This window comes from Mus musculus, chromosome 10 (genome assembly GCF_000001635.26).
Source record: "Mus musculus strain C57BL/6J chromosome 10, GRCm38.p6 C57BL/6J".
Classification (NCBI taxonomy): Eukaryota; Metazoa; Chordata; class Mammalia; order Rodentia; family Muridae; genus Mus; species Mus musculus.
The window spans coordinates 84850931-84877694 of record NC_000076.6 but is presented as its reverse complement, the minus strand read 5'-3'; the positions used below and the strand labels follow the sequence as shown (position 1 = coordinate 84877694).

At 47.0% G+C, this 26764-nt stretch overlaps 1 protein-coding gene and 1 long non-coding RNA gene across 10 annotated transcripts in view; one reads left to right on the top strand and one right to left on the bottom strand.

Annotated features, from left to right (window-relative positions):
• The window catches only part of Rfx4 (regulatory factor X, 4 (influences HLA class II expression)), a 150503-nt gene that overhangs the window by 28844 nt on the left and 94895 nt on the right, over window positions 1–26764 (bottom strand). For all 7 annotated transcript variants that reach the window (XM_030245278.1, NM_001024918.1, XM_006514115.4 and 4 more), the window contains 5 exons: window positions 19098–19198; window positions 17139–17197; window positions 14308–14452; window positions 9249–9343; window positions 8733–8850 (listed from right to left, as the gene is read on the bottom strand). In XM_030245278.1, coding sequence (XP_030101138.1) covers window positions 8733–8850; window positions 9249–9343; window positions 14308–14452; window positions 17139–17197; window positions 19098–19198 — 518 coding nt within the window. The remainder of the gene's footprint in view (window positions 1–8732; window positions 8851–9248; window positions 9344–14307; window positions 14453–17138; window positions 17198–19097; window positions 19199–26764) is intronic.
• Window positions 10194–26764, top strand: part of Gm40728 — a 69553-nt gene continuing 52982 nt past the window's right edge. For 2 of the 3 annotated variants that reach the window (XR_001779833.1, XR_001779834.2), the window contains exons 1-2: window positions 14407–14495; window positions 17328–17473. This is a non-coding gene — a long non-coding RNA (predicted gene, 40728). Of the gene's footprint in view, window positions 14496–17327; window positions 17474–26764 lie in introns of all 3 variants that reach the window. The other variant, XR_871914.3, reaches the window with a different exon arrangement.

Here is a 26764-nt window from a genome sequence, read left to right as displayed (position 1 = left end):
CTTCTGTAGAGAGCACACAAGTAGCTTTCTAGTGTGATGTAAATGATAAACATATACTCTACACAACATTCCACAACCTGCTCTTGACAGTTTTCTACTTGTAGGTCCACACACTTGATGCTGAATGCTGATGCTACGGCTGAATGGCCACTCAATACCACAGTTTATCCGTTCTCCTGCTAGGTTGCTGACAAATTTTCATCCTTGAAAACTGGCTACCATGACTATTTTTGTCTCTGTCTCCTAGTGTGTAGGACTAGAAGTCCAACCAACAAATCCCAAGAATACCTGCTCATCCAGTCTTAAGAAAGAGTGCCAAATTGCCTACCAGAGTGGTTTACACTTTTACCAGTACTGTGTACGTTGTGGGGCAGAAAGGGTGTGAACTGTAGTAACCTAATCACCGCAAAGACAAGTGATTCTTTTTTTTTTTTCATGTGCTTATTGTCTGTTAGAATTTCTTCTTCTGTAAAGTGCTGTTTGTATTTGTTTCTTATTTTCTATATATGCTGGAGTATTTGCATTAAAAAAATAATTATTTAAAGACCAAGGAGATGTCTCAATGGATAAGGGCCTTTACACCAAGCTTGACAACTTAAGTTCTTTCCTTGGGACAAAATGGTGGCATGAGCAAGTTATTTTAAAATCTGAAATTACCAAGAGGACAGGTGACCCCAGAATGACGGGTGCTTAGCCCTGGAGAGCAGGCTTGCAGATGGGCTGTGGCTGCCATTTAATAATCATCCCGTGGTCTACAAGAGTGCAGAGTGGCTCTGACATCATTCACTCCATCTTGTTGCAGGACTGCAGGTACTATTATTTCAGGGCAGTTTAAAACAGAAATATCAGGGTCTCTTCTCCAAAATTTTCATGTGGATGATTTATAGTAGCTAACATACACCCAGCAGAGGCAGCCTGGTCACACCTTTCACACTGAGTCTTGTTCTACATTCAAGATCCATGATAATCAATATATTCATTCAAATGTCAACATTCATTTGGAAGTATTTTTGCTCATACTTTGTTCTTTGTGCATTTGTGTTTTTTTTTAAAGAAGTTTAAGGTCTATTTTTATCATCGTTGCTGTTTTTCATATAGATGTTTTCTTTATGGAAGTTGGGGCATCTCATTTCATATTAGTTACCCTAAAATTCTTGTCACAAAAAATCCACTGGTTTGAGCCCCTCCTGTCTCATCAGAAGTCCCTCATACTCTTATCTTGAAGATCCAGAAGTGTGAATCTAAAGACGGGGTTCCCCTCCTGCCAGGCCGGCTCTGCTCTCTCTGGGCTGTTTGTTGCTTCAAGAGTCTAGCACAGTCAAATGCCACCCTCTGTAACTGAGTGTCAGCTGAGCCTGAACCTACGCCTGCTTGCCCTTACCTTTACAACATCTTCATTCTGCTAACCCTTTAGGTTTCCTTAGAAATTCAAGGATCAGGCTGTTATATTCAAAGAAATTGAAGATGTGAGGTGGAAGTCCATTGATTTTATACACTGAAGAGAATTGAGAGGGTTGAATCTTACTAAACATGAGCCATAATTTTTTCTTTGAAGGGCTTCTTGACCCCCATCTGTTTCTTTGAGACAGGGTTTCATCACGTGACTCTGGCTGGCTTTGAACTCACTGTGTATGACAAGCTGGACTCAAGCTTGCAGTGGTCCCTGGCCTCAGCCTCCTGAGTGCTGACATGACAGGGATGTGTGAGCCACCAGTCCTAGCCACAGAGCCTTGAAGATCTTAACACTCGCACTTCAGAATTATCTCAAGGTACTTTTTAGACTCACTTGTTACTATAAATAATGCTATTTTAAAATAATAGTTGAATGATGTACTAAGAATATCAATTATTTTATAAAAACAAATGTAACTTACCATGTCGGGCGTGGTGGCGCACACCTTTAATCCCAGCACTTGGGAGGCAGAGGCAGGTGGATTTCTGAGTTTGAGGCCAGCCTGGTCTACAAATTGAGTTCCAGGACAGCCAGGGCTACAGAGAAACCCTGTCTTGAAAAACAAAAAACAAACAAACAAACAAATAAAAATAAATAAATTTTAAAAATGTAACTTACCAAGACTATAGTAGTTTATAGACTCTTTTGTTAAAGAAACTTTATTATGTTTATTTATTATGTGTATGCACATTTGGAGTGTGTGTGTATGTGCATGCACATGTGTGTGGAGGTCAGAGGACAAGTTGTGAGACCCAGTTCTCACCTTTGGTGGGTCCTGAGGATTGACCTCAGGTGGTCAGATTGGCAGCAAGCCCCTTCACCCACTTCATAGTATCTCTAAATAGATGATTTTTTTGTGTATTTCTTCCAATCCATATATTTCCTTTCTTATTGATTTGCTAGACCTCTAGTATGTATTTATTGGAGAGTATGAGAAGTTATTCATGGCTTTATTATTATATATAAGTACACTGTAGCTGTCTTCAGACACCCCAGAAGAGGGCATCAGATCTCATTACAGATGGTTGTGAGCCACCATGTAGTTGCTGGGATTTGAACTCAGGACCCTTCAGAAGAGCAGTCGGTGCTCTTAACCACTGAGCCATCTCTCCAGCCCCCTGTTGTAGAGATTTTTTAAATGCTCTTTAATATTCTCTTTCATTTCTACTTTACAAAGTTTCTCAGAAGTCATACATGGCAAGTGACTGCAAAGAAATGTTTTCCTTTCTCTATAAACTGTAGAGATGGTCACATGGCATCCCTTTTTAATCCATGGATACGGGATGCTGCTTAGCCATGAGTAGGCTTTGAATCATACTTGAGATTTTGGCAGATCCCTATCAATCATGATATCTGTCTATCTGTCTGTCTGTCTGTCTGTCTGTCTGTCTGTCTGTCTGTCTGTCTGTCTGTCTATCCATCCATCCATCCATCCATCCATCCATCCATCCATCCATCTATCTATCTATCTATCTATCTATCTATCTATCTATCTATCTATCTATCTATTTATCTATCTTACTGTGTGAGGGGTGTGTGTGGGTAGAGTGGGTGTGAAGGCACACATGTGCCACTGTGCACATGTGGCAGTCAGAGGAGAACTTCTGGAAGTTAGCTCTGTTTAGTCTGTAGGTCCCAAAGGTCAAGCTGAGATCATTGGCTCTGGCAGCAAGCACCGGTACTCACTCCCTGAAACATTATACCCACCATTACCCGTGATTTTAAAAAGAATAGGTGGGGCTTGGTGGCAAATACTTTTGATCCCAGCACTCCCGGGGCAGAGACAGGTGGATCTCTGTGAGTTTGATGCCAGCCTGGTCTAAATGTTCATTTTCAGGCCATTCAAAGCTCCACAGAGAGAGACTGTCCCAGACAAAACAGCCTGGATGAACTAGGTCTTCTCTGGCTCTGCCTGTTGGAAACAATGTAGCTGAGTCACAGTGGTCTTTTCTCCTGGCTGTTCTGGCCAGGTTTGAAATTGAGATTAGCTCGTGAAATAGATGTTTAGCTTTCCAGTTTTAATTTCTATTCTTTCAAATGGGGGATTTTCACAATTTAAGGATTGTATATGCCCATCATTGTGGATAAAATCGAGTTGCCTGGTTTTTTTGCCTGTTATGCTCAGAGGACTAGACTTCCTAGTTTAGTCTGATGGTCGTTCCCACTGCTGCTTTGAACCTTACCACCTATGTTCTGTATCACCTCAGTTTTTGCCATATCTTGAATGTTCATAGTATTGCATTTCCCCTGTGAGTTACGATTGTGTCGTCATAATGAAAGTCTCTTAATTCATCCTACATATACACCCTATGTGTTTACTCTAAAAGCATATATAGATAGATATGTGTTCTGACAATCTGGAGGTATTTAGTAGTTCTAGTAGAGAAAAGACCTCTCCACATTTCAATTGCTCCTTCAGCATTCATGTCTCATTACTCCACAGTCTATATTTTCCCTTAGAACTTGGCTTTGCCTTTGTAAAGAACACACATAAAGGTTAGTTTCTGGGCCATTAATATTTCTCAGTGGGTAAGGTGCTTGCTGTCAACCCTGAAGACCTGAGTTCAATTCTCAGAACACAAATGGTGGAGAGAACTGGCTCTCAAGGGTCACCCTCTAACCTGCACACTAGGGCTGTGGCATGCCTCCCCACTTCCCTGCTCCCCCCCCCCACATACATACATGCATACATACATACATGACAAATGTAGAAAGGATTAGCTAATTAAACTTGTCTACATAAATGTTTCTCTCATATGAAACAGGGCTCCCCAATGTATATCCTTTGCATTAAAGATTAGGGGAGGGAAGGTCTAGAACTCTTGAACCAACCGAGTGTGAAGGAACTTACTGTGTGCCCTAGACCTTCACCCTTGGATGGTCACATACAGACCCAAGTCACCCTAGGTACTGATCATAAGAACCTGTCCAGATGATGAGATGGCTGCTATGGGCCTCTCTGCTCTGGGGCAATTTGTTACGTAGCAGTGATAATCAGAAAACTGTTGTTTCTCAGGCGCCAGCGTGTCCTTGGCTTTCCTTTCCTTCTTGCTTAAGTACATCCTTTTTGATGTGTGTTTGTGGGTGCCAAGTTCTCCTGGTCTTTAAATAACGGAATGCGCCTTTATCTCACCCTCACTCTTACTAAGTTGGTGATACTTGTCCTCAGCACTTATAAGATGCCGCTCCACTGTTTTCGGCATCTGTTAGGATTTGCAGCAGTCTAGTGAGTATTCTTTTCTCTCATCGATTTAAATTTTAAAATAATCTTCATTCAAAAATTGAAAACCATGATTGTGGATAAAATGATGTTATCTGGCTTTTTGGTGCCATCCTTGTGAGTCTGGGTGGCAGTGGTTAGAATGAGTGTGGGCTTTATGGTGAGGCAGATGGGTCTGGGTTTGAACCAGCTCTGTCATGCTGCAGCTCTGCCATGCTGCCTCCTTGAGCTTGGGTGAAGAGATCCAACAAGCTCCCTTCCCACCCACGGGGAGGGAACCTCTGTCCGACTGCCTTGAAGAGTTAAAGTTATAGATTTGCTGAATGTTTGTTAAAATAACTATTGTTGGCTACTGTTTGCCTTATTATAGACCTAATTCTAGGGAAGTCCTTATTAAATTCTACCCCAGCTTCCTAGCCTGACATACTGGAGGCAGTAATAGGAAAAAGATGCTAATATAATGTCTAAAATCTATTAGGCTCTCCATAAATATGATTTAGTAGTTCCCACCGGTATTGAGCTGGGAAAGGCAGGTGATTTATTGGGAAGAGCACACACCTGAGCTGAGAAGGATGCCCTCTCCCTGGGAAAACTGAATCTCTTGCAAGTCCTCCTTCTCTCTGGGCCTAGACCAGGGACAGAAATTCACGTTCTCAGGGCTTGAAGAGGGCCCGAGCAACAGTGGCAACCTAGGGTCCTAAAGTTTAGCAGGCTCTGGATGATGGGAAGCCAGAATTCCTGAGTGTAGAGAAGCAGTTTGGAAGATCCTATCACGGTGACCAGGTCCAGGTCCAGGTCCTGTGTCCAGGAGCAGTGACCAGGTCTAAGTCCCTGACAGATCACACGGGGCCTCCCAGCCTTGGCCCAGGAGGGTGGCCTTTGATGCTGGACAATAAAACAAGCCTGCAAAAAAGTGACACATGGAAGGATGCCCAGCTCTGCCCTGACGGCTGTCTTGTTTAGTTTTGCTCTAGAGCAGAAACTACTGTTACTTTTCAGATGTTCACAATGGTGAAATAAATAGGCATTTGGTGAAAGAGAGACTCAGGTGTACCCTGAACGGAAATCAGATCAGTTGACTATGGAGGAGTAGTTTTTGAGACAGAAGCCTTCATTTGGTAAACAGCACCAGGACCAAAGTTTGTCACCAGTTATCTTTGAGAACTTCTTCCGGAGTCACTCTTTACAGCAGAAAATTCTGGCTACTCTGGATCAAAAGACAGACCCAGAGAAAAGGCATTGGGAGGACAGCAGTGAGAAGCCACCAAGGAGAAGAAAGTATCTTCCAAACGGGTTGCTCTGAGGAGGTAGAGTCTACCAGGGTCCTTTGAGGTATTTACCAAGATCACCGTGGCGGCCAGCCTGCCAAGCTGGCACTTGTAACGAATGGCACACCATTCCTCATGCTGAGGACCGCGCAGGAGTTATAAGATACATAGAGCCGGCCCCTGCAGCTGGGGAGGGGGCCAGGGAACAGAGGGCTCTTTTTCCTAATTAGCTGTTTTCATACAGCGAACGCATGACCCAAACACAGCCACCAACTGGGGCTTTGACACATACAGGCAGAAAGGGGGAGCTGGGCTTTTGTCTGCCGCACATTCTTTCAACTTGCCTGTCGCCCCAAGCTGCAAAACTCAACAATGAGTCAGATGAGCTGGACCATTTCAGAATCTGCTGAATGGACTTAGAGGCAGGCATTGTTTCAACCCACTCAAGGCCGAGGAAAATACCGTAAGAGTGAAATCAGGTTAACGTCTCTCTCTTCCCCGTGTGTCTGTGTGTGTGTGTGTGTGTGTGTGTGTGTGTGTGTGTGTGTGTGTAACTGAATACACCTTTCTGTGCCCTTACCCTTTCTAGGTTGGCGATATTTGTCCTCTCACTTATAAGATACTGCTCACTGCTCCTGGCATCTGTTAGTATTTGCAACAGTAATGATTATTCTTTTCTCTCATCACTTTCAATTAAAAAAAAATCTTAATTCAAAATATAAAAGCCTCATTGTTGAGTAGATAAAATAAAGTTGTCTGAGTCTGTCTGGGTGACTGTGATCAAAATTTTATACATATTCATATGTATATGTATATCCATATACATGTATATGCATATTTGCCATTTACTTGAGTTTCCAGCATATCTCAAAACAGTGTGACTAGAAAGGAAATAAGCCCACCTAACCCATTTTTAAAGAGTCATACATTTCAGGAAGAAATTCAAGGTATTGATAAACCACAATTGTTTTGTCCAGGCTTCCATTTTCACATTGATTATTAACTCAGCCAAAGCAGCTGACCTGCAAATTCAAGCAACACCAACAGAAACCCCTGCCTTTCCTGTGTGATGGAGGTGGTTAGTGGTATGCATATTCCATGCACCAGCACAAGCAAGAGTAAGGGAGAAGGGAGGAGGGGAGCGTGCTGCTCGCTCTGTGCATGTACATGCATGTACATGCATGTGCTTGTGTGGAAAACGGCCTAATCTTTGCTTTTGAAGCAATGAAAGAAAGATGTCAAGATACCACTCAGCCATATGCCTAAGCAAAAACAGTCACACACGAGAAGGCAATTACACACAAATGATCTTTCCAGAGCTATGAGTAACATGTGCTAACACTAACCACCATGGGCTGCAAGCCATCAAAATGCCACATCTGATGGCACTGCCCAGGGAGCAGTGACCAGAGCACTTCCATACTCTGCTCAAAGAGAGTTTCTATCTGTAGCCAAAGCATGGGGAGGCTCAGAGAACCCCAGGGTAGACGAGGAAGAGATTGGCCAAGAGAAGGCCTCTCTGAGCGGGACCAACGGCCTTTCCTAAAGAATGTGCCTGCCTTCGGCCTCAGTGGCACCTCAGTGGCGCCTCGCTGTATGACACGCCTTGGGAATGGTGCCAGGTTCATAAAAAGGTAGAAGGAAAAGTGTCAGATCAAAACCCCAGAAGATGCTGAGGGTTGATTGGCTTAATCTGAAGTTGTAAAAAGTGGGATCATGTTTACACTTGCAGAAAGTCAGCCTAGGAGCAATCACCCAGAAACGTTCCCAACGCCCCTGGTAGAGACACCAGGAAAACAGAGGCCAGTGGTTTAGACTCTTGAATATCCAGGTGATGTCTTTCTATGGACAATGTGGATGACCAGACACACTGCTTCTCTACTGAAAAGCAGGCAACTGTGCCCTAAAGGTAGCATAATATCCTAACTGAGCTGGGGACCAGGTTTCTACCTTCAGAGCCAGGACCTGGAGATGGATCCCAAGCACCATCCCAGTGGAGGGTAGTAAGCAAGGACAGGAAAAGAAGGGAAGCAAGCACAAAAGCCCTCTTCTAGAGAGTGGGCCAGAGTGCATTGCTGAAGAAATATTAATCAAACATCACAAGTCAATCTTAAATGAGAAGCAGAACAGAACCCTGGTGTGTCAGTCCCACTGTTTGCAAAGGCTTAACCTCCCAGACCTGTCTGTACCCATCTTAGATCAACCACAGCTGGTGGAGTTCTGCAGGACACCTCCATGGAATGGCAGACACTGGGGTCACCTGATGAAGCGTGCTTGGCCACTGCCCCCATACTTCCTTAAATGCTGGCAGGTCTCTCTGTCAGCAAACCTCACCTTCACAGGGGCTGCTTCGCTACTCCACCTTTAGCATTCCTTCAGTGCTCTCTTGCTGTCAGAAAAGTCTAACAGTGTTGTGTCCCACCCCCTACAGATGCCTTCCTGATGTCCCTGTGGCCTCAGGGACAACAGCAAGTGAGGTTGTGGATGACTCCACAGAGGTGGACTCAGTACAGAGTCCAGAAAAAAGTGTTTGCATAGTGTGTGTTGTATGGTGTGGTGTGGTGTGGTGTGGTGTGGTGTGGTGTGTGGGAGTGTGGGATATGTATATGGTGTGGTGTGGTGTGGTGTGGTGTGGTGTGTGTGTATGTGTATGTGTGTGGTGTGTGTTGTATGTTGTGTGTGGTGTGGTGTATGGGGGAGTATGGGGTATGTGTATGGTGTGTGGTATGTTTGTGTGTGTATGTGGGTGTGTGTGCACACTCTAGCATGTGTGGCACCAGGATAGTCTTACCGAAGCTGGGGGCACTGTGCAAGGTCATGTCCCGGATCACCCTCGTACCAAAGCAAGACCACATCAGCAGGAACTGTTGGGCTACTTTCTTCAGAGACCCTTGTCTCTTGGCAGCCACCTACAAGCAAGTAAATGGCTTTATTCCTTCTGTCCTTTGTTCACTACTGGCTCTGAAAAATGAGGGGAGGCCTGTACACCTTCAAAGCCTGTGAAGCCGGGAGTTGTTTTTTTTTTAATCCTTTTTGTTTTAGCAGAATAAACACATTAATGAATGAAATCTGATCCCAAGACTCTATGGACAGTCACGAAGGGACACACACCTGGATGAGTCAGGAATAGGAGACTGAGAATCTTGTCTCTGCCCACTCCAACTCCCAGGGTTGCAACCCCAGGGCTCCGAGAATGCTGAGGAGTATTAGCTAGCTCACCCTGGGATTCTGTGCTACTTAGGTGTCCATAGAGACAAGCAACCATCTGCAGGAGTCATAGCTGCCCCTTCTGCTCTGCCCTACCAACCTTTACAACGCATCGGTCTACCATGGTATCCAGCCATTCTATGTAAGACTCGATGGGGGACTGTTCCTCCAGCAGGTGGTCAAACTCCTGGTACACTGTAAAGGAAGCAGAGACAGACACACCTTACTCAAGATGGAGTTCCACAGAGGTAAATTCTTAAAGGCACAGAGGACTGGACTGCATAGCTCTTCCTGACTCAGATGAGATGAAATCCTTCTCTCCCCCTGCCTCTTGCCAGCACACATATCATCCCTCCTCCTCACATCTCTCATAGCATGTTACCATCTTCATCTTGCCTTTACTACCTCATTAATAACACTGGCTAGCAGCTCAATATGTGTCAAGTCTCCTTTGCCTGTTCCTCTCTCATTGCCAGTTAGCATTGTTTGGTACGTTATCTGTGCTACGGCTGTAATTCTGGAAAGCCTTACTCAATCATTAGGCTCAGGGCATTACCATCTCTTGCTCTCTGTCCAGGGATGGGGCACATGCAGTGATCGCAATGTCTTTGCACTACAACTCTATTGCGTAGGTAGCATGCCCAGCCTCTCAGTGCCGGAGCCGTGTGTACTGACTGCATTCTAATCACAATGCTTGTTGCTCTCGCTGCCCTGCCTTCAGCGTCAGGTGAGGAGACTAAGGGTGGAAGTGCTTGGAGACCAGGAAGCACTGTGGGAAGCAGGCACCAGGCTGGGGCCACTCGAATGGCAAGCATCTCTTTCACCACATATTTTCTGTGTGGATTTTGGAGTGGAACTAAGTAAATATAGCCACAGTTCAAGATCCCCATATGCCTCTTTTCTCCATGAGTCTGAGCAGTTTTTTCCCAAGTGAGCCAGCCAGCCAATGTGGTCTGTTTTGCTTGGTTGGCGAGTTCTCAAAGGAGCCAAATAGTCCTGATGCTTAGCATGAAGTCGGGCTTTAAAAGTGCATCCACCTTTCTCAGGTTGTAGAGGAGGTGCTTGGCGGCTGACATTGTCAATTTGACAGAAGCTAGAGTCACCTGGGAGATAAGCCTCTGGGACTGTCTGGAGGGATTATTAGATTGGGTTATCTTTGGTGAGAGGGCCTATCTTAATGGAGGGCACCATTCCATGGGCTAGGGTCCCAAACTGAACAAGCCGAACCTCAAGCTCCTGCTGCCACGCCCACCCCACCGTGATGGATTGCAGCCTTGAACTGTGAGTCAAAATGAACTCTTTCTCTCTCGTTGGTTTTGCTAGGGTATTTTACGGCAGGGATGGGAAAAGTCACTGAGACAAGGTGCTGTGTCTTATTGAGGCTGATCAGTCTACTCAAAGCCAGAAAGCAAGTGAGTTACATGGCAGAACCTAGAACCAGGTTTTAGATGTGACTTTGGGGTTCTTTCTCTGTGTCCTGGCTACTGTCACTGAGGGTGACAATAATGATTATATAGTAAAAGAACCAAAAAAAAAAAAAAAAAGAAAACCCCAACCCAAAAACAAAAACCAACCAACCAGCCAACAACAACCACCTCCACCCCACCCCACCCCCATGACAACAGCTAACTTCCTTGAGCATTGGCTGAGGGACAACACTCTCTTCGGTGACTTACATGGGCATACTAACTTAACCTTGAGACAGACTCTCAAGGGTCGATGTCAAGGGGGCTGGCTGTGTCATGCTTCCTGTTTGACCCCACCGCTTAGGACTGCCTGGCATAGAGAAGATGTTCAGCTGGTTACTGAGTGAATAAATGGACAAGCCAAGTAAGTATCCTCAGGTCTCCCCATCTGCAAATAAAGAAACTAAGGCACTGAGACCTGCCTGTTTCACAGCTAGTGAACAGCAGTAAGATTCCAAACAGCTCTACTCAAGCATCTGCCTCCTAGCCACTGCCCCGGCAGCACCCCTTCCCTTCTCCCCGTGCCTCGAGGGGCACTCCTGAGCATGTGGTAGTCTCCTTTAATCTTAATCCCTCTGCATTATTCTCATTTTATAGAATTAAAAGCCATGGTCACCACACACTGGAGCCAACATTTAAGCAAGGTCTTTTGGGCAAATTCAGCCCCACTCTCTTCTTAAGGCATCCCTTAACACTCATCCCGACAGTGTGCTCAGACACCAACACATTTAAAAGCTAACGTGAGCCAAGCATCCCCACTCGGGCTCCACACCATCAATGGAAAGGAGACCCGACAGCAGGAGTTTGCGGATCTGTCTGCTGATCCCCTGCTCACACTGACTTCTGGGCCCTCTGTTGTGGTTCGAGGACTATGTGGGAGGTACAGGTATGACACTATGCACTGGGATGTTCCCTCCAGGCTTGCTACCCTTCCTCAAACTCCCCTTTCTGCCACTGCGTCGTGTACCACTGTTCTGTCTTTGGCAAGATGCAGTGCTGTTGGGAATCAGCTTCTTACTAGCCAAGAGCTCCGAGTTCCATGTCCGGAGGGCGGCGTCTATCCCAGTCATTGTCCCAGCTCTTAACAAAGAACCTGATCCAGGCTAGACAGACAGTGAGGGCCAGCTGGGTTGAACTAAACCATAATATAATTCCAGTTTCAAATGATAGGATTCTATCGTGCGTCTAGGGGAACCCGATGAGAGAACCCAGAGATCCTTTCTCAGAGACCCAGTGCTCTGGTACAGGGCCAGTGCCTGGTGCCCTTCAAGTCCTTCTGCTGACAGTGAATAAAGTCTAGTTCACACTTTACTCCCCACAAGAAGCTCTAAGCCAGTGCGAAACTGTGAGTGGTGGCTAAAACCGGGAAATGAGGTTATTGGTGGGCTTCTGCTCCCCAGATCCTAGCAGCTTCCAGCTCCATGCCTGGGTCAGTGGGTGGCCCTGAGACATAATGACCCGTGGTCTCCTGCTGCCTGTTAGGATGCTTGGGAACATGGCTCCTCTTGATTTAGCAGAGAAGTGGGGGGGGGGGGGGAAGAACCATGCCTGAAAGTTGGGGAGATGCTCTACGGGTCAAGGTTGTGGACAGGGGGTCTGGATCCCTAGAACTCCCATTTAAAAAAACAAAACAAACAAACAAACAAAAAAAAAAAAGGTTGGGCACGTGACTGTAATGTCAGCACTGCTACCATAAACTGAGGCAGAGACAGGAGACTTCCCATGAGTTTAAAAGCCAGGAAGCCTGGTGTGCTGGCTAGTCTTATGTCAGCTTGACACACAAGCTAGAGTTATCTGAGAGGAGGGGACCGCAATTGAGAGAATGCCTCCATAAGATCTGGCAGTTGGGCCTTTTCTTAATTAGTGGTTGATGGGGGAGGGGAGGGGAGGGCCCACCCCACCCCATTGTGGATGGTGCCACCTCTGGGCTGGTTGTCCTGGGTTCTATAAGAAAGCAGGCTCAGCAAGCCATGAGCAGCACCTCTCCATGGCCTCTGCATCAGCTCCTGCCTCTAGGTTCCTGCCTTCTTTGAGTTCCTGTCCTGACTTTCTTTGGTAATGAACTGTAATATGGAAGTATAATCCAAATAAATCATTCCCTCCCCAAGTTGCTTTAATCGTGGTGTTTCATTGCAGCAATTGTGACCCTAACTAAGACACCTGGTGTAGGCAGTGACTAACAAGAGACCCTGTCCAAAAAAGGTGAAAGGTGAAAACCGAGGTTGCCCTCTGAGCTACACACACACACACACACACACACACTAAAAACAAACAAAAAAGTCATAATCGAAAGCAGTTAGGAAGATCCTATACCCTCTTGAACTCAGCCACATTCTACAACGTTGGCTCCCTCTGGTCCTCCTGGGCTGGGGAGGCACTGCTACAGGTGACTCTGTGACCCTGGAGAAGCCCCATCAACTCCAAATGTAAGCAGAGAGCAACCCAAGACTGTCCCTCGGGTGGCTGCAGAGCAGAATTAATGACACCACACATGGTGGGTTTGACATGGCACTTGGCAGAGAGAAGGCAGCCTGAATGGCATTATTATTTAAGTGAGATTCTCTAAGACTCAACGGCAGACAAGTGGGTCAGGGCAACATGCAGGAAGAAGGAATAAGAGGCTGAGGTAAGGCCAGGGTCTAAACCCAGGAAACATGACACGGAGGGCCATGATTCACACAGTTCAGGGCTGCTATTTGCCCCAGAAGGGTCTTAAAAGGAAAGACTGTCTAATAGGGAGTCTTATAAAACGTTGGCTCATAAACAGCCCAGGCTTAGGTCAACTGGCAGAAGACAGGGACCCTCAAGACAACAATTTGGAGGAACAGACCCTGTAAGTCAGGGGGCCTGGACTTCGCTGAATCTAGCCCTCCTCCTGGTGAGTGCTGGAGCGATGGTGTCATTTACCCCACACAGAAGGTATGGAGGTAGAACCATCTACCTCCCCTCCCCAACAGCGTTCTGTCAGTCCCAGCCTCCCTGAGAGCCCTGAGAAGGTGTCCTGACCACCCTTCCTGACAGCGTGCACCCGTCAGGGAAAAGGATGGCGGGCCAAAGTGAGGCATGCCCTGAGCAGTCGGCTGGGTCGAGGCTCAGAGAAGGAAGAGACGTGTTCTGCTTTGTGTGCTGCCCAACTGCAGGGCTGTACTGGAACCTTACTTCTGTGTAGGAAGTCTTTGTCCATATGGCCAAGAACACCTGTTCATAGAAGCAACTTATCACCCATTCATGTCTTCCCAGACTTGAATACACCATGTGTGTGTGCGTATATGTGTGTGTCTGTGTGATTAGGGGAGCAGGGGTGGGCTGGCTCATGATCACGTGACCTTCGATTGAAAAGCAGTCAGCACTTCCAGCTTGTTCTACACCAATGCATCCTGAGACAGGCCATAGCTTTCAGTTCCCATTCTCTGTCACAGTCTTGGAGGTATGCGTGGCATTCAGGGTCACATGCAAGGGTCCTTTGCATGACATTGTGTGCTGCCCAACTGCAGCCACCATGTTGACACGCGTCCTCTTAGGTCACTTAGCCCTCCTGTCTTGGCTGACCCATTCAACAAGAACAATAAGAAGAATGCAATCCAGGGAAGGGGACAGGGTGGGAACACCACTTGAATATTTACCAAGATACTTTCTTCTTTCCCTTTTAAAAACAGAAACAGAAGGAGCACAGCCCCTGGCGGGACACCTTACACTGGATGATGAGTCTGCGGTGCTCATCCCGAGAGTCCTCCATGGTATACAGAGTCTGCTTGGTGATGCTACTCAGGTCCACATTCCTCCAGTCCTCCAGCATCTGGAACGTGATGTCTGCACTGTGGATCACCGTTCGAGATGCCTGAAATCCAATCCAACCAACTTGTCAGCACATAGGCTGTCAGGTTAAATAAAAGCCCTCCTCTCTGTCCCCTGTGTGCCTTCTGAGTGGGTGTGCCTAGAGCATTTTGTAAACTACTCTGAAGTCCAGGGAAAATCAGTTTCAAGAAACAAAACCATAGCTCAGAATATTCAGAGAGGTAGTCTTTCTTCCCGAGGCTCCCTCCTTTCCTGGCTCTTTGTCTAGCAAGGTGACCTGGGCCAGGCCACACCCTGCTGTTGTTCTCAACCCCTTTTGGTCATGACCCCCAACAGTAGGATGAGGCATGAAGATCTGTCTGCTTCCTCATGTGATCTGGTAGGAAGGAGTTCTGTGTTTAATAACCTGTGTGCCTATGGCATGAAGTTGACAGGACCATACTGAAGAGCTACTACACAGATGAATCACTCTGGAGATCCTGGGCCTAACTGATACCCAGAAACTTCACAAAGTATATATTTCCTCACACAAATGTTATTATCATGCATTTTGGATTCTTATTCTTTGTTTAGATTTTTTTATATAATTAAGATAGTGAAACTAACGTGAATAAGGAAGAGATAATAGGAGTCATAAGATGTATGTGTTTGTGTGTGTGTGTGCCTTTTAAAACCAAAACTTACCCAGCAAACCATTGTTAGTGAGCTGAAATTTACAAGCTGAAACAATGCTAATTGTGAAACCATGTCTATGAGTATTTATTTTACTCATACATTTTTAAAATGTCCTTAAATAAATTTTTTCTTGTAAACATTGAAAACATCACGGGCATCATCCTTGGTTGCTAAGGCTGGTTGCTAAGGCTTGTGAACTTCCAAGTAAACATAATTATATCCAGGTGGAGGTAACTCCACCCCTGGCCATCCTCTGTCCAGGAACAAGTAAAATCTCACTGGAATTACTGCAGCACTCTCTGAAGGCCAGATGTACCCACGGTGTCTGAGACACTCAGACTGGATATTTGAACATGTCGGCCTCTGATGTCGGGTGAACGTGCTGAATTCAAGCGCACCTGGGTCAGACCTCAGCTTTGCTGTTTGTGGCCTGTACTTACACCCTGGTCTCAGGGTCTGTGAAATGGACATACAGTGGGACCTGCCTCTGATATTCCTCCTGGTGGCTCGAAAGTATGGTGCATAGACTGGAAGCCAGTCTCTATGTAAGTGGCTACAGTTGCAGAGGTTGGCTTGCTCTGCACTGACTGGGTAGATACCTCAGAGCCTTTGTCCGTTGTGTTCCCATAGACTGGAATATTCTTCTCCCACCTTGCCCAACATCCCTGCTGTCCTGATGCTTCAGCCTCAATGTGACGCCCTTTTTAGCTCAGTTAAATACTTGATATTCTATACCTTTTCTCTATAACATGTTTGTTTGTTTGATTATTGACTGACTGACTGGTTGATTGATTGACTTGTTTTCCTGATGAAGGTAGGTACCACTAAGCACAGTATCTGACTTATGACAGGAGCTCAAAAGAGTTTATGAACTGAGTGGCTGAGCTATGAAAGTCAAGTTGCCTGCCCGATCAGTGTATCTGAGAGAACCTGGCTGTGTAGAAGAGCCTTTCGCTGGGTCTTCTTTAATTTGACTTGCTCTGCGTATGTATTTAGAAAAGCTCCTTGGTTTATTAGCTCAAATGTACCACAGTGTTTTGTTTCTAGAATTAACACCAGTCCAGAGTTCTGGCTGGCCCAGAAATGTGTCTGGGAGCTGTCCAGAGAGGTTGGAAAGGTAGTATCTGCAGACTGAATTACATACTCTGCTTGTGGGTATGTGTAGAAGTATATACATGAATACACACACACACACATACACACAGGGTCATACATGAGTGTAGGTATGTAGTCAGTGTCTATATGTGTATGGGGGGGGGGGGTGTAAAATCCATCCTACAGTATCTGAGCCCCAGAGGGAAGCATCAAATCCCATGTATGTTGCCAGGTGGTTCTAAGCCTCCAAGCAAAGAGAGAGCAAGAGGGCCAGGTTGGCCTATGGCCTGAAATATAGGACGAGAAGTGCCTCTTGGTTTTCCTAATAACATCTTCCCTGAGTTCCAGACATCTGTCAGACTGCCCCATCCCCAGAACAATGACTTTGTCACAGCCGCCCCAATCTAGAAGGGATTCCCTCTGTTCCCAAGCCACCCCATGTGCCTTCTGTGGCAGGTACCGGGCAAGTGAGGATTCTGAGGGGCGTCTTCCTGGAACCCCTCTCAGTTAGAACCCCTCCCTCCCATAACCAGGATTCCCCCAAGAGCCAGAGGCCACTTTACAGGAGTGGTTGCCAAGCTGACCATGTAAAGGCAGTTGAGATGGGTGAGTGAGGCAGATCAACTCTGACAGAAAATAGGGAATGAGGAGGAATAGCCATTCATGCTGAGTGCGGACTGCCACCCAGGTTACATGCTGCCCCTAAGTGTCAATAGGAGTTGATAAACCCAGTAATTTATTTCAAGAAAACACACAAGAAACCACACATTTGAGGCCCCAGATCATGTCTGAAAGGTACAGGGGCAACGGATGTTAGAAATGATTGTGTAAAAAGTTACAACTTTAGCCTTGGGCTGAGGTTTTTAGTTTCTTATGTATGCACAATGCAGAGAGAGCCCCGACACACGACTGGATTATGCCACAGGACGTTGTCCTCATGGACGTAGCCTTTGTCCTACCTGGCACAGATGGTTCAGCGATGTTTGCCTCCTTAGGATTTGGGAAAACCTCCTTGATACTGCAAAAGAAAACAGGAAGCTAGCAACATTGGCGTGCTTGGTATTCCAACCTTAGATTTCCCCAGGAGCAGATTTGAAATAGTAGCTCTCATTTTCTAACTCTGTCTCCTCGCTCCTTCTCTGTTTTAGGGACTTACTGGCTAACTCCTGCTCCTGCCGCTTGTCCTGTTTCAGCTCCAGCAGCCATTTCCTAATGATGCTATTTGGGGGTACAGATTTCAGAGTCATACACAAGCCACGCTCGCAGGTGTGAGAAATGATGGCATCAATCAACCGTGAGTAAAAGCAATTATTCACTTGTCTTTCATTTTGCTAATTGCAAGTTCAACCACCGCTTCCCAGATAATCACAGGAATCAAACGAAAGCTTTGAAGAAACCCCCTTTAAAGCTCAAGTGTGTCCCTTCGGAACGGTGACTGACCTCGGTGCTGTATGGAAGGGCTTCTCCTAGGGTGGAACTTGGGCTACCCCTGCAAGGGAGCTTGGTGTTTAGCATCTGTCATTTTGCCCAGTGGCCTCCCGAACCTGTTTTGATTTAGGAAAGGCTATGTTTGCCTATCTGCTGCAATAGTCTGATTATTTGAAGTGAAGGTAACTGTATCTTTTTTTTTTTTTTTAAAGACATGTGCCTGTTCTTGGTCTTTATTCTTCCAGTCTTACACTGGGGGGTGGGAGGTGTTTGCTTCCACTCTCTTGCACATTCACCAACCCCCTCAGGCTCCCTGGGAAAGACCACTTCCTCCAAGTGTGCACAGGTGGAAGGCCCAGCCCACCTCCTCCTGGTGGCAGATGTTGAGCCAGTGTTGGGTTTTTTTTTGTTTGTTTTGTTTTGTCCGTGTAATTAAATCGAGCACGGGGCATTCTTCTCATTAATTTCTGAACTGGTCATGAAATAGCCAGAAAATTCTTTAGGCTTATTCTAATTTGTACCCAGAGCTGGCTTGGTTTATAAAATAGTGTGTGGGGTTGGCGAAATGGGGGTAGGGTCTGGGGGGGGTGGGATGAACTTCTAATTTTCCAGGCCGATCAATTGTTAATCCTGCTCCTTAATTACTTTTTCTTTAACTTTGTGATGTGGAATTTAGTGCTGGAGAGAAGAAAAGAACTGAGAGCCGTGAAATAAAGCGGGCTTTATCAATAGGCGATGGGCGCTGCGGGCGGCCTCAAAGCGAGTCTGAAAGGGTTTCTTTGCCTGTGGAGAAAGGGTAATTTGATCCTTCGTCTTCCCCACTGGCAGTTGTTTTAGGAGAAGACTTTCGAGCCATATTCAAACAGGCCTTTAAGAAACATATTTTAAAACCTTGTTTTGCTTTAAAAAAAAATCTCATCTTTGTTCAGTAGCAACAAATGTGTTATACACGGAGTCTTCACTATGCACAGACCCTTCAAGACAGGAAAACAGAACCAGGCTTCCGCAGGCTCAGCTAATCGCTGGGCACAAGACACCACTTGGCCAAGAGAAGATTCATGGCTCCAGTCCTTTTATAAGAAATATTAATTTGGCTTTCTAATTAGGTGGAGAATATGTGAAGCTCTTAGGTTAGCTACAGCCTTTTGTGGGCAGGAGCTTCAAGGAAATCTCGGAGCACTGACTTGAGTTTGTTTTGTGGGTCCAAATCATGGGCTGTGTGGCTGTGTGGTTGACTTTGTTATCAGAAGGGGATCCTGGGAGTAAATTCTGTCTCTGCTACTTATCACCTCTCTAAGTGCGAGGCCCTTCTCTGTGCTGCTGGTGACAAACATTTTACAAGGACTAAATGGGTTTCGCACATGGGAAACACTTAGCCTAATTCTGGGCACTTTGTATGCGGAGCTGTTATTTTATCAGTGACTTACGAGAATGGAGTAGCTTTGAACTGTTGCCCTCACTTTCAGTCTCCTCCCAAGCCCAATGCTTACATTCAAATTTGATGTTTCTCAGGTTTTCCGGGAGATCGTGGAGAGCCACTTTCAGCCACTCGTCCAGCTGCTTGGCAAACTTTCGGATCACCTGAGTTAAGCTAGAGAGAGAGAGAGAGAGAGAGAGAGAGAAGTTGTAAGAATGTCCCGAGTTTCCAGAGGAATTTATTTCACATAATCCTCCTTTGGCTGCCACCAATAGATGCCACTGGTCAGAGCTGCCCAAGAGGCACAGCACGCAAGCCTGTGCCTTTGAAGATCTGGTCACTTCGGGAGAGGGGCTTATGGGTGCCAGTCCATGATGCACAGTGGTTGGTAAAAGCCAACACGGTGGCATCCAGAATCCAATTTTGGGAAAGCCTCCTGTGAGGGGTGAGGATAATGGTCCTTGTCCTAAGACAGCTGTTTTGGAACTGACCCCCCCCCCCCCCACCCCTCATGCTTCCTTCCAGTCTCGTCCACATTCCCAGCCTAGAAGATCCGTGGGCAGCATTTGGAGATGCTTGCCCACTCGGGCCAGCAAAAGGATGCCTTCTGTGGGAGCTGGGGAGCAACAGCTCAGGAAAATCCTATTATTTTGCATTTATTTAAGTGTGTGTTCACGCTCATGTGTGTGCACACATATGCATAGGCATGCTGTTGCACACATGTAGAAGTCAAAGAAAAACTTGAAGGAACTGGTTCTCTCTCTCTCTCTCTCTCTCTCTCTCTCTCTCCCATGTGGGTCCCCGGGGATTGAACTCATGCTGTCAGACTTGCCTGTGAGAGGCTTTACTGGCTGAGTCTACTTTCCAGGCCTAGTAACAGCTTAATTTGGGGTTGGGGGGAACCCCATTATGGATGGACCTTGAAACCAGAGTGTATTTTGGGGATGGAGAAAAGAGAGAAAGCCTTAGACCCAAGAAGCAGCTAAGGGGCAGTAGGATCCAGTGTGGAAACCCTAGGCACCATTTTCAGACTCCACATGAAAACCATGTGCTCCGGGCCTCAGATCCACTTTCTTCCTGGATATTACCAGACTCAGAGACCTCTTCCCGTGGTGACCGTCCACACCACCCTGGCCCAGGACCAGACACTTACTCTGCCCCGTCTCACCTGTCCGTTGCCTGTCAGACCGTGACCCCTGACCTCCATGGCTGTCCCTGACTTTCCTCTGCTTTCACCCACTCTTGTCTCTCAGTGACCAGTTAGTTCTTGCTCTCTCTACGACCCTCCCCCCCCGACCCTGCCCTCCTCCCCATACAGCTGGCATAAACGACAGCATGGTTGCCGTTTTTTGCTGTCTGCACAAGCCACGTAGCTTCCTTAGCAGAATCAAGGAAGCACCTTCCTCTAGTCCCAAGGCTAAACCCTTCATTCAGCCTTTCCGACTTTCCAGGGACACTGAATGACTGTCCCTTCTCTAGTGAATTCAGCTCTCCCTCTAGGTGGGACCATTCCTCCTGTGCTTTGGCCACATTCAAGAATAACTCACTTTGCAAAAAGGAAACTTCTTTTGTTATTTGAAAAAGAAAGGCAGGTTTCTAACTACTCCTCCTGTCCATCCTCTTAAACTTATTGCCTCTTATTGTTTGATTGGTTGGTTGGTTGGTTGGTTGATTGGCTTGAATTTGGTTTCTCGGGGTGGAGATGTTTTGTTGTTGTTGTTATTGTTGTTTGAGACAGGGAGGGTTCCACCATGTAGCCCTGGCTACCCTGGAACTTGCAATGTAGACCAGGCTGGTCTTGAACTCAAAGAAACCCACCTGCCTCTGCCTCCTGAATGCTGGACTAAGGGTGTGTGCCACACACAGCCTTCACGCTTCCTCTCAGGGTATATTACCTTTCAGAGCTACCTCCCTTGCTAGTCTCTCCTTCCCCAGATCCTTGTGTGGCATCTATCATTATTTTCTTTGTTCTATGGTTCAAAGTCACCTCCCTAGAGAATCCTGACCATCCATCCACCTTAATTAACCCTTTCCCACATGACTGTCCGTTGCTGCTCCCATTTTGTTCCCTTCAGTTTTGATAGTTTATGTGTGTGGGTGTTCTGCATGCATGTGTGTCTCTGTACCACATACATGCAATGCCTACAGAGGCCAGAAGAAGGCAATGGAGTTGCAGTGGGTTGTGAGCCAACATGTGGGTGCTAGGAATTGAACCCAGGTCCTGTGGAAGAGCAGCCAGGACTACTTAACTGCTGAGCCATCTCTCCATCCTACAATCTGATGATTTTTAAATGTAATTCAGTACTGCATGAATTTAGCACTAAGTTTGTTTACTTATGTCCTACCAGCCCCCACCCCACCCCTCCCTCACTAGATGTAGAATTCCAGGAGGGCAGGTGCTCACTTTTTATCACTTTATTTCCCATGGCAATCAATAAATACCTAATGAAAGTGGGATGAGCAGGGGAAACTTTAAAAATAATGGAAGGGCAAGGGAGATGGCTCTGTGGGCAAAGGGCAAGGTGTATAAACACGAGGACCTGAGTGTGATCTCCAGGGCCCTACATGAAGCTGGATATGGTAGTGCACATCTGTAACCCCAGTGCTTCTAATGGCAAGATGGGAGGTGGAGACAGGGGGACCCCGGGAAGCCTGTGGGATTGCCAGTCCATTGTCCACAGCACTGAACAACAGGGAACCAACAGAGGTTGTCCACTGCACTCCACGTGTGTGCCGTAACACTCATACATGCTGCTCACATATGCATGCATGCGCGCGTGCGCGTGCAAACACACACACACACACACACACACACACACACGTAAGTAAATAACTAGCTCTTGTTGTGTCGCCTGTATGCAGTGACCGTCACAGCGTCATTCTTCTGCTCCATGGCCACTTCTTCAGCTACCCAGCTGCTTCGCTGCCTTCTTCGTTCTCATGTGTCCCATCCCCTAGGCGGCAAGCTCCGCCTAAGCAGCAGAGCCATGAGGTCATCTGGCTTTCAGGCTTGCCCAGCGTGGTGGCAGCTGCTCCACTGTGACCTTGTCCTTCTCTGGGAAAATCCTGGCTTTCCTCAGGATCAGTGGCCACTTCTTTTAGCTTCTCCTCGACCAGAGCTTGGTGCCCTCTACCTGACCATTACAGCTCCAGATCCAGAGGATTGGAGCCCTCTTCTGAATTCTTCTTCAGACTTCCGTGGGCAGGCGCCAGGCGCGCGCGCACACGCGCGCACACACACACACACACACACACACACACACACACACAGAGTGCATATACATTCAGGCAAAACACTCAGACACATTAAATAAACAAACAAACAAAGTCATATCATATCATATCACTCTTCTGTAATTTATCCATGCCCACAGACCAATCGCTACCTACACTGCACATATTTCCACACAGGGGGCTGTAGAATGCCAAGCCTACTGTGGATAGGAAACCCTGCTCACAGGTCTCAAAGGAAGTATGCCCCAAATACAACCCTGTTTTCCCTCTCAGACACATGCCTTTTCTTATATTTCCTATTTCAGAATAAAATTCTACTTTCCATGAAGTTTTTTTTTTTTTTTGAAGGACTTTAAATTCTTTACTATTCTTTTTAATCTGAGGGCTTGCTGTACACACTTGAGCACCAGCACCCCTGGAGGCTAGTGACATCGGAGCCACCAGAGTTGGGGTTACATGGTGCTGCAAGCCTGATGGCGGTGCTGAGACCCCAGCTCAGATCCTCTGAGAAAGCAGGAGGCACTCAGCTCTTACACCACCTCTTCAGCCCTGAAGCTCTGTTTGTTATAAAATGTTTCCAACAAACCCCAGGTTAGGATAATAAAACAAACCTCCAAGTACTAATGCAAGCCAGCTCCAACAAGAATCAGCCCTTCACCAGTTTAATTTACTACCTGCCTTTTTTTGGGGGGGGCCTTTTAACAAATCCATGACATTATTTACCCCTAAGAACTTACTGTGCAAATTTCACAAGGTTTAAATATGTGTGTCTATGTATACATTCACACGTATGCACTTATTTAAAATCTCCAGGTCCTTAGGATAGCCGACGTAATGAATTGTAATTCCTTGTGGCATATAAAGTTCGGGGGGAATTCCAATTTCCCAGTTCTCTTAAAGGCATCCTTTAGTTTATTCAAATTAATGATATGCACGTCATATGTAAGACATAACATCCAATCTCCCAAGCTTCCTCGATTCCGCGGTGAGCCTCTCATCTCTTGGCATCCTGGAACAGGTTCTGGGGATATCCCACACTGCTGAGATCCATCTCTCCCTGGAGTGCTGTTTATTCTGTTCACCTCTCCTGTGTGCTTCCTGCAAGGACTTCAGGCTTGATCCAGTGTGGTCACACTTTCTGTTTAGTCCAGGAAACCTTGCAAGTGAGCGCATCGACCAGGAAGCTGCCCATGACTCAGCATTCATCTGTTAGTGTGCCCGTTAGATGTGCCACCATAGACTCTTGTCCTTTTTAGCAAGGGCTGCAGATCTGTACCTCCAAATGACGTCCCAAGGGCATCCCATATACTCCCTTTTCTTCCAGCTCAGTTGGCCACCGTCTCTCACCTGGGCTCCAACATTAACTTCCCAAGGACGCCTTGCTTACTGTCTACCTCCATCTCAGCACAAGGTGCAGGGACTATTTCTCTCAGACATTCATGGTTAGAAGTCCTCATTGCCTTCCTCTGTCCTGAGAATGAAACCCCAAATCCTCATCCCAGTCCTCAAGGCACACACACACTCTGGCCCCACTTGCTCTGCGTTAGGTCCCACTGGTCTCTGTCCAGTTGGTCCCTTCCACCCACGACCTTTGTCCTTCAAGTGCTTTGCATCAGGAATGCCTCCTTTCCAAGTCACGGGCAGGCTCAGCTCCTCCTCATCCCTCTCATCTCAGACTGGTCGTTACTTTTGTAAAAAACCAACTGTGGTTGTGCTGGTCAGGTCGTTCTGTAATAAATAGCTTATGTACTCATGTGATTAACGCGCATCTTTCACTACACCCTATGGTCTCGGGGCAGAGGTCAAGGGCTCCGTCTGTTTTGCTTATCACTTTATCCTCAGCACCAGGCAGAGTCAGCATTCGAGAAGCGTTTGTTAGATGTAATGAATAAATAAATGTCTCTCGATCCTCAGACAATCTTCACAAGGCCCTGCCCAGGTCCCCTTCCCTCTGTCCAGCGATCTCTGCTTGTAGCTGCTCGCACACAGTCCCTGGCTTGCTCCACTTTGGCAGCACTGCACCCTTCATGTCTTTCTAGCACCCCAAGCCCTTGCCCACTTCGCACACGCTTGTCCCTCTACCCTATGCTCTTGCCCTAGATAATGGCGCAACACCCGTCCCCTTCCAACCGCTGATCACCTTGACTGCGGTATTTCAAGTCACTGGTCTCTCCATATCTGAGATCCCTGTGCCGTCTCAACACTCAATCCTACCGTGTGACAGAAAACAAAAACCACTCTGGCTTCTGGGATGAAAACTAAGGAAAGGAGGTGCTGTCAGGATGGAACAGGGATCTTTGGACATTGTAATAAGCTGGCACAAGTGAGGCCTGACCAAGAGTGGGAGCAGGATTGGTGCACTCAAGTCAAATGAGAATGATCTAGAGGCAGATCCAGAGGTGTTCCTGAGGAATGGAGGTGTGTGGCTGAGGAGGAAAGTGGGTCTTCCTGAAGGAAAGTGGAGCCAGGCAGCTTGCCTCGCCAGGGCCTGGCCCACAGAGGTGCCTCCTTAGCTCTGACGGGAGGACAAACCCCAGGCATTCGGGGTGTCATAAAGGCAAGCCCACACGGCTTGTCACCCACAGACTGGAGCTGGATTCTAAGTAGGACAAATTCTCAGAATCCATGGCTGCTCTCCACGGAGGGCCAGGCTTTAAAGAAGCGCTGGGTGGCTGCCCAGTGGCAGGGAGGGCAGCCTGCCATCCTCCGAGCATGCACTGCTGTCTCTGGCACGCAGCCAGAGCTGGGAGCTGGCCTTTGTCTGCAGTCAGAGAGACCACAGCAGCACTGTGGAAGGGACCTCTTGCTTCGGGCAATTGTTTGCTTTTATTAAGCTGGGGAGAAAAAAGTGTGGAGGGATTCAGTCCAGAGAAACGTTCTATTTGGGGTTTAGAGTCTTTTTAACATTTTTTTCTCTTTCCCTTTCTCTGTCGCTCTCTCTTGCTCTCTGTCTCTCTCTCTGTCTCTCCTTCTCCCCCTTCTGCCTCTGTGTGTGCCTGTCTGTGTGTGTGTTTGTGTCTCTCTGTGTGTGCATGTGTATGTGTGTGCCTGTGTATATATGACTGTGTATATGTGTGTGTCTATGTGTGTGCCTGTGCTGTGTGGGCACACTCATGTGCCATGGTATACATGCTGAGGTCAGAGGGAAAGCTCAGGTGTCAGTGTCTGTCTTCTTTGTCACCTCACACTAGGCCAGCTGGCCCACAGCTTCCAGAGATGCTGCTGTTGCTGCCCTCAGTTCCTTTAAGGGCACTGAGATTGCAGGCACTTGGGCAACTGCATCCAGTAAATGGTGCTGGGCTCTAAACTTAGGGCATAAGGCTGCAGAGCAAGCGCCTGACCCACTGACCCAGTCCTCTAGCCCTGGGTCTGTAGTTTTTTAGGAGTTACCTAAACACTGTGTCTGCTTCCTCATGGTGTCCATGAGGAGGCAAGAAGCTATCTACCAATCCTGGCCACATGGTTACGAAATGCTTCTTCAATGCTGGCTATGCCACCTCACGTAGTGTCTGCCTAGGCTCTTCTTGAACCTTTTACGGTTGTGGGGCTCACCTTCCATGGCCCCTTCCTCCCCACCTCACTCCCTGGGCTGGGAGTGGGGCTCGGGCAACATTCCTGTATGGATGGATCTGACAATTGCAGGTCTCAGCCCTCTCCTGCATCTCCCTCCACCTGCAACTTGCACCCTGACACTACTCCAACTCTCTCAGGTCCCTGAGTCCCCGCCAGCTCTGATGTTGTTACAACAGCAAAGAGGTGATAATTGTAGGCACCTGCTAATGAGGGTGTGGCACAGGCACTAAACACTTCACACATACTTTCTGGTTTCATCTTCATCTCACACCTGAAAGTAGGTATCCTTATTAATCCTTCCAGGTAAGTGAGAACCAAAGCTGAAGCTCGCACTTAGGGGCATGCAGCAAGAGGCAGGAGCCAAAGTTCCAGGCAAGCTCTGCTTGACTTCTGACTGTCATGTGGTCTCATACTTCACCAGCCCTAATGCCTCTGACTTTCATTTAGCATCTCTGACCTTGGTCCTTGGTCTTTGAACTTTTTGTTATCCCCTTGCCAATCTAACACACACACATACACACATGTACACACACATACACACATGCAGACACAAACACATACACACATACACACACACACACATTAATACACATACATATATGCACACACACACCTTCTTTTGTACCTTCTTTCCTTCTTTTGCTATATCGGTTGATAATACTGTCAGTAGTTCTGCCACAATCACCTGGAAGAGGTGAGCAAAACAACTGTGAGGCTGACATACCTTTCTTGAAAATATATGTGCCCGATACCTGTGCATGGAGACTGTAGCTGGGATGAGGAGGAAGGCCTGAGCCAGTGAGCAGGAAGCTGAACCTCAACCTGGCCTGGTCTATGAGTGACAATTTCTGTTTCCAACCCAACCAAGCAGAAGGGCCTTGAGTACTCGGGCAAGCTGAGAAAAAAAGTGAATGTATAAAACCAAAAAGTTGG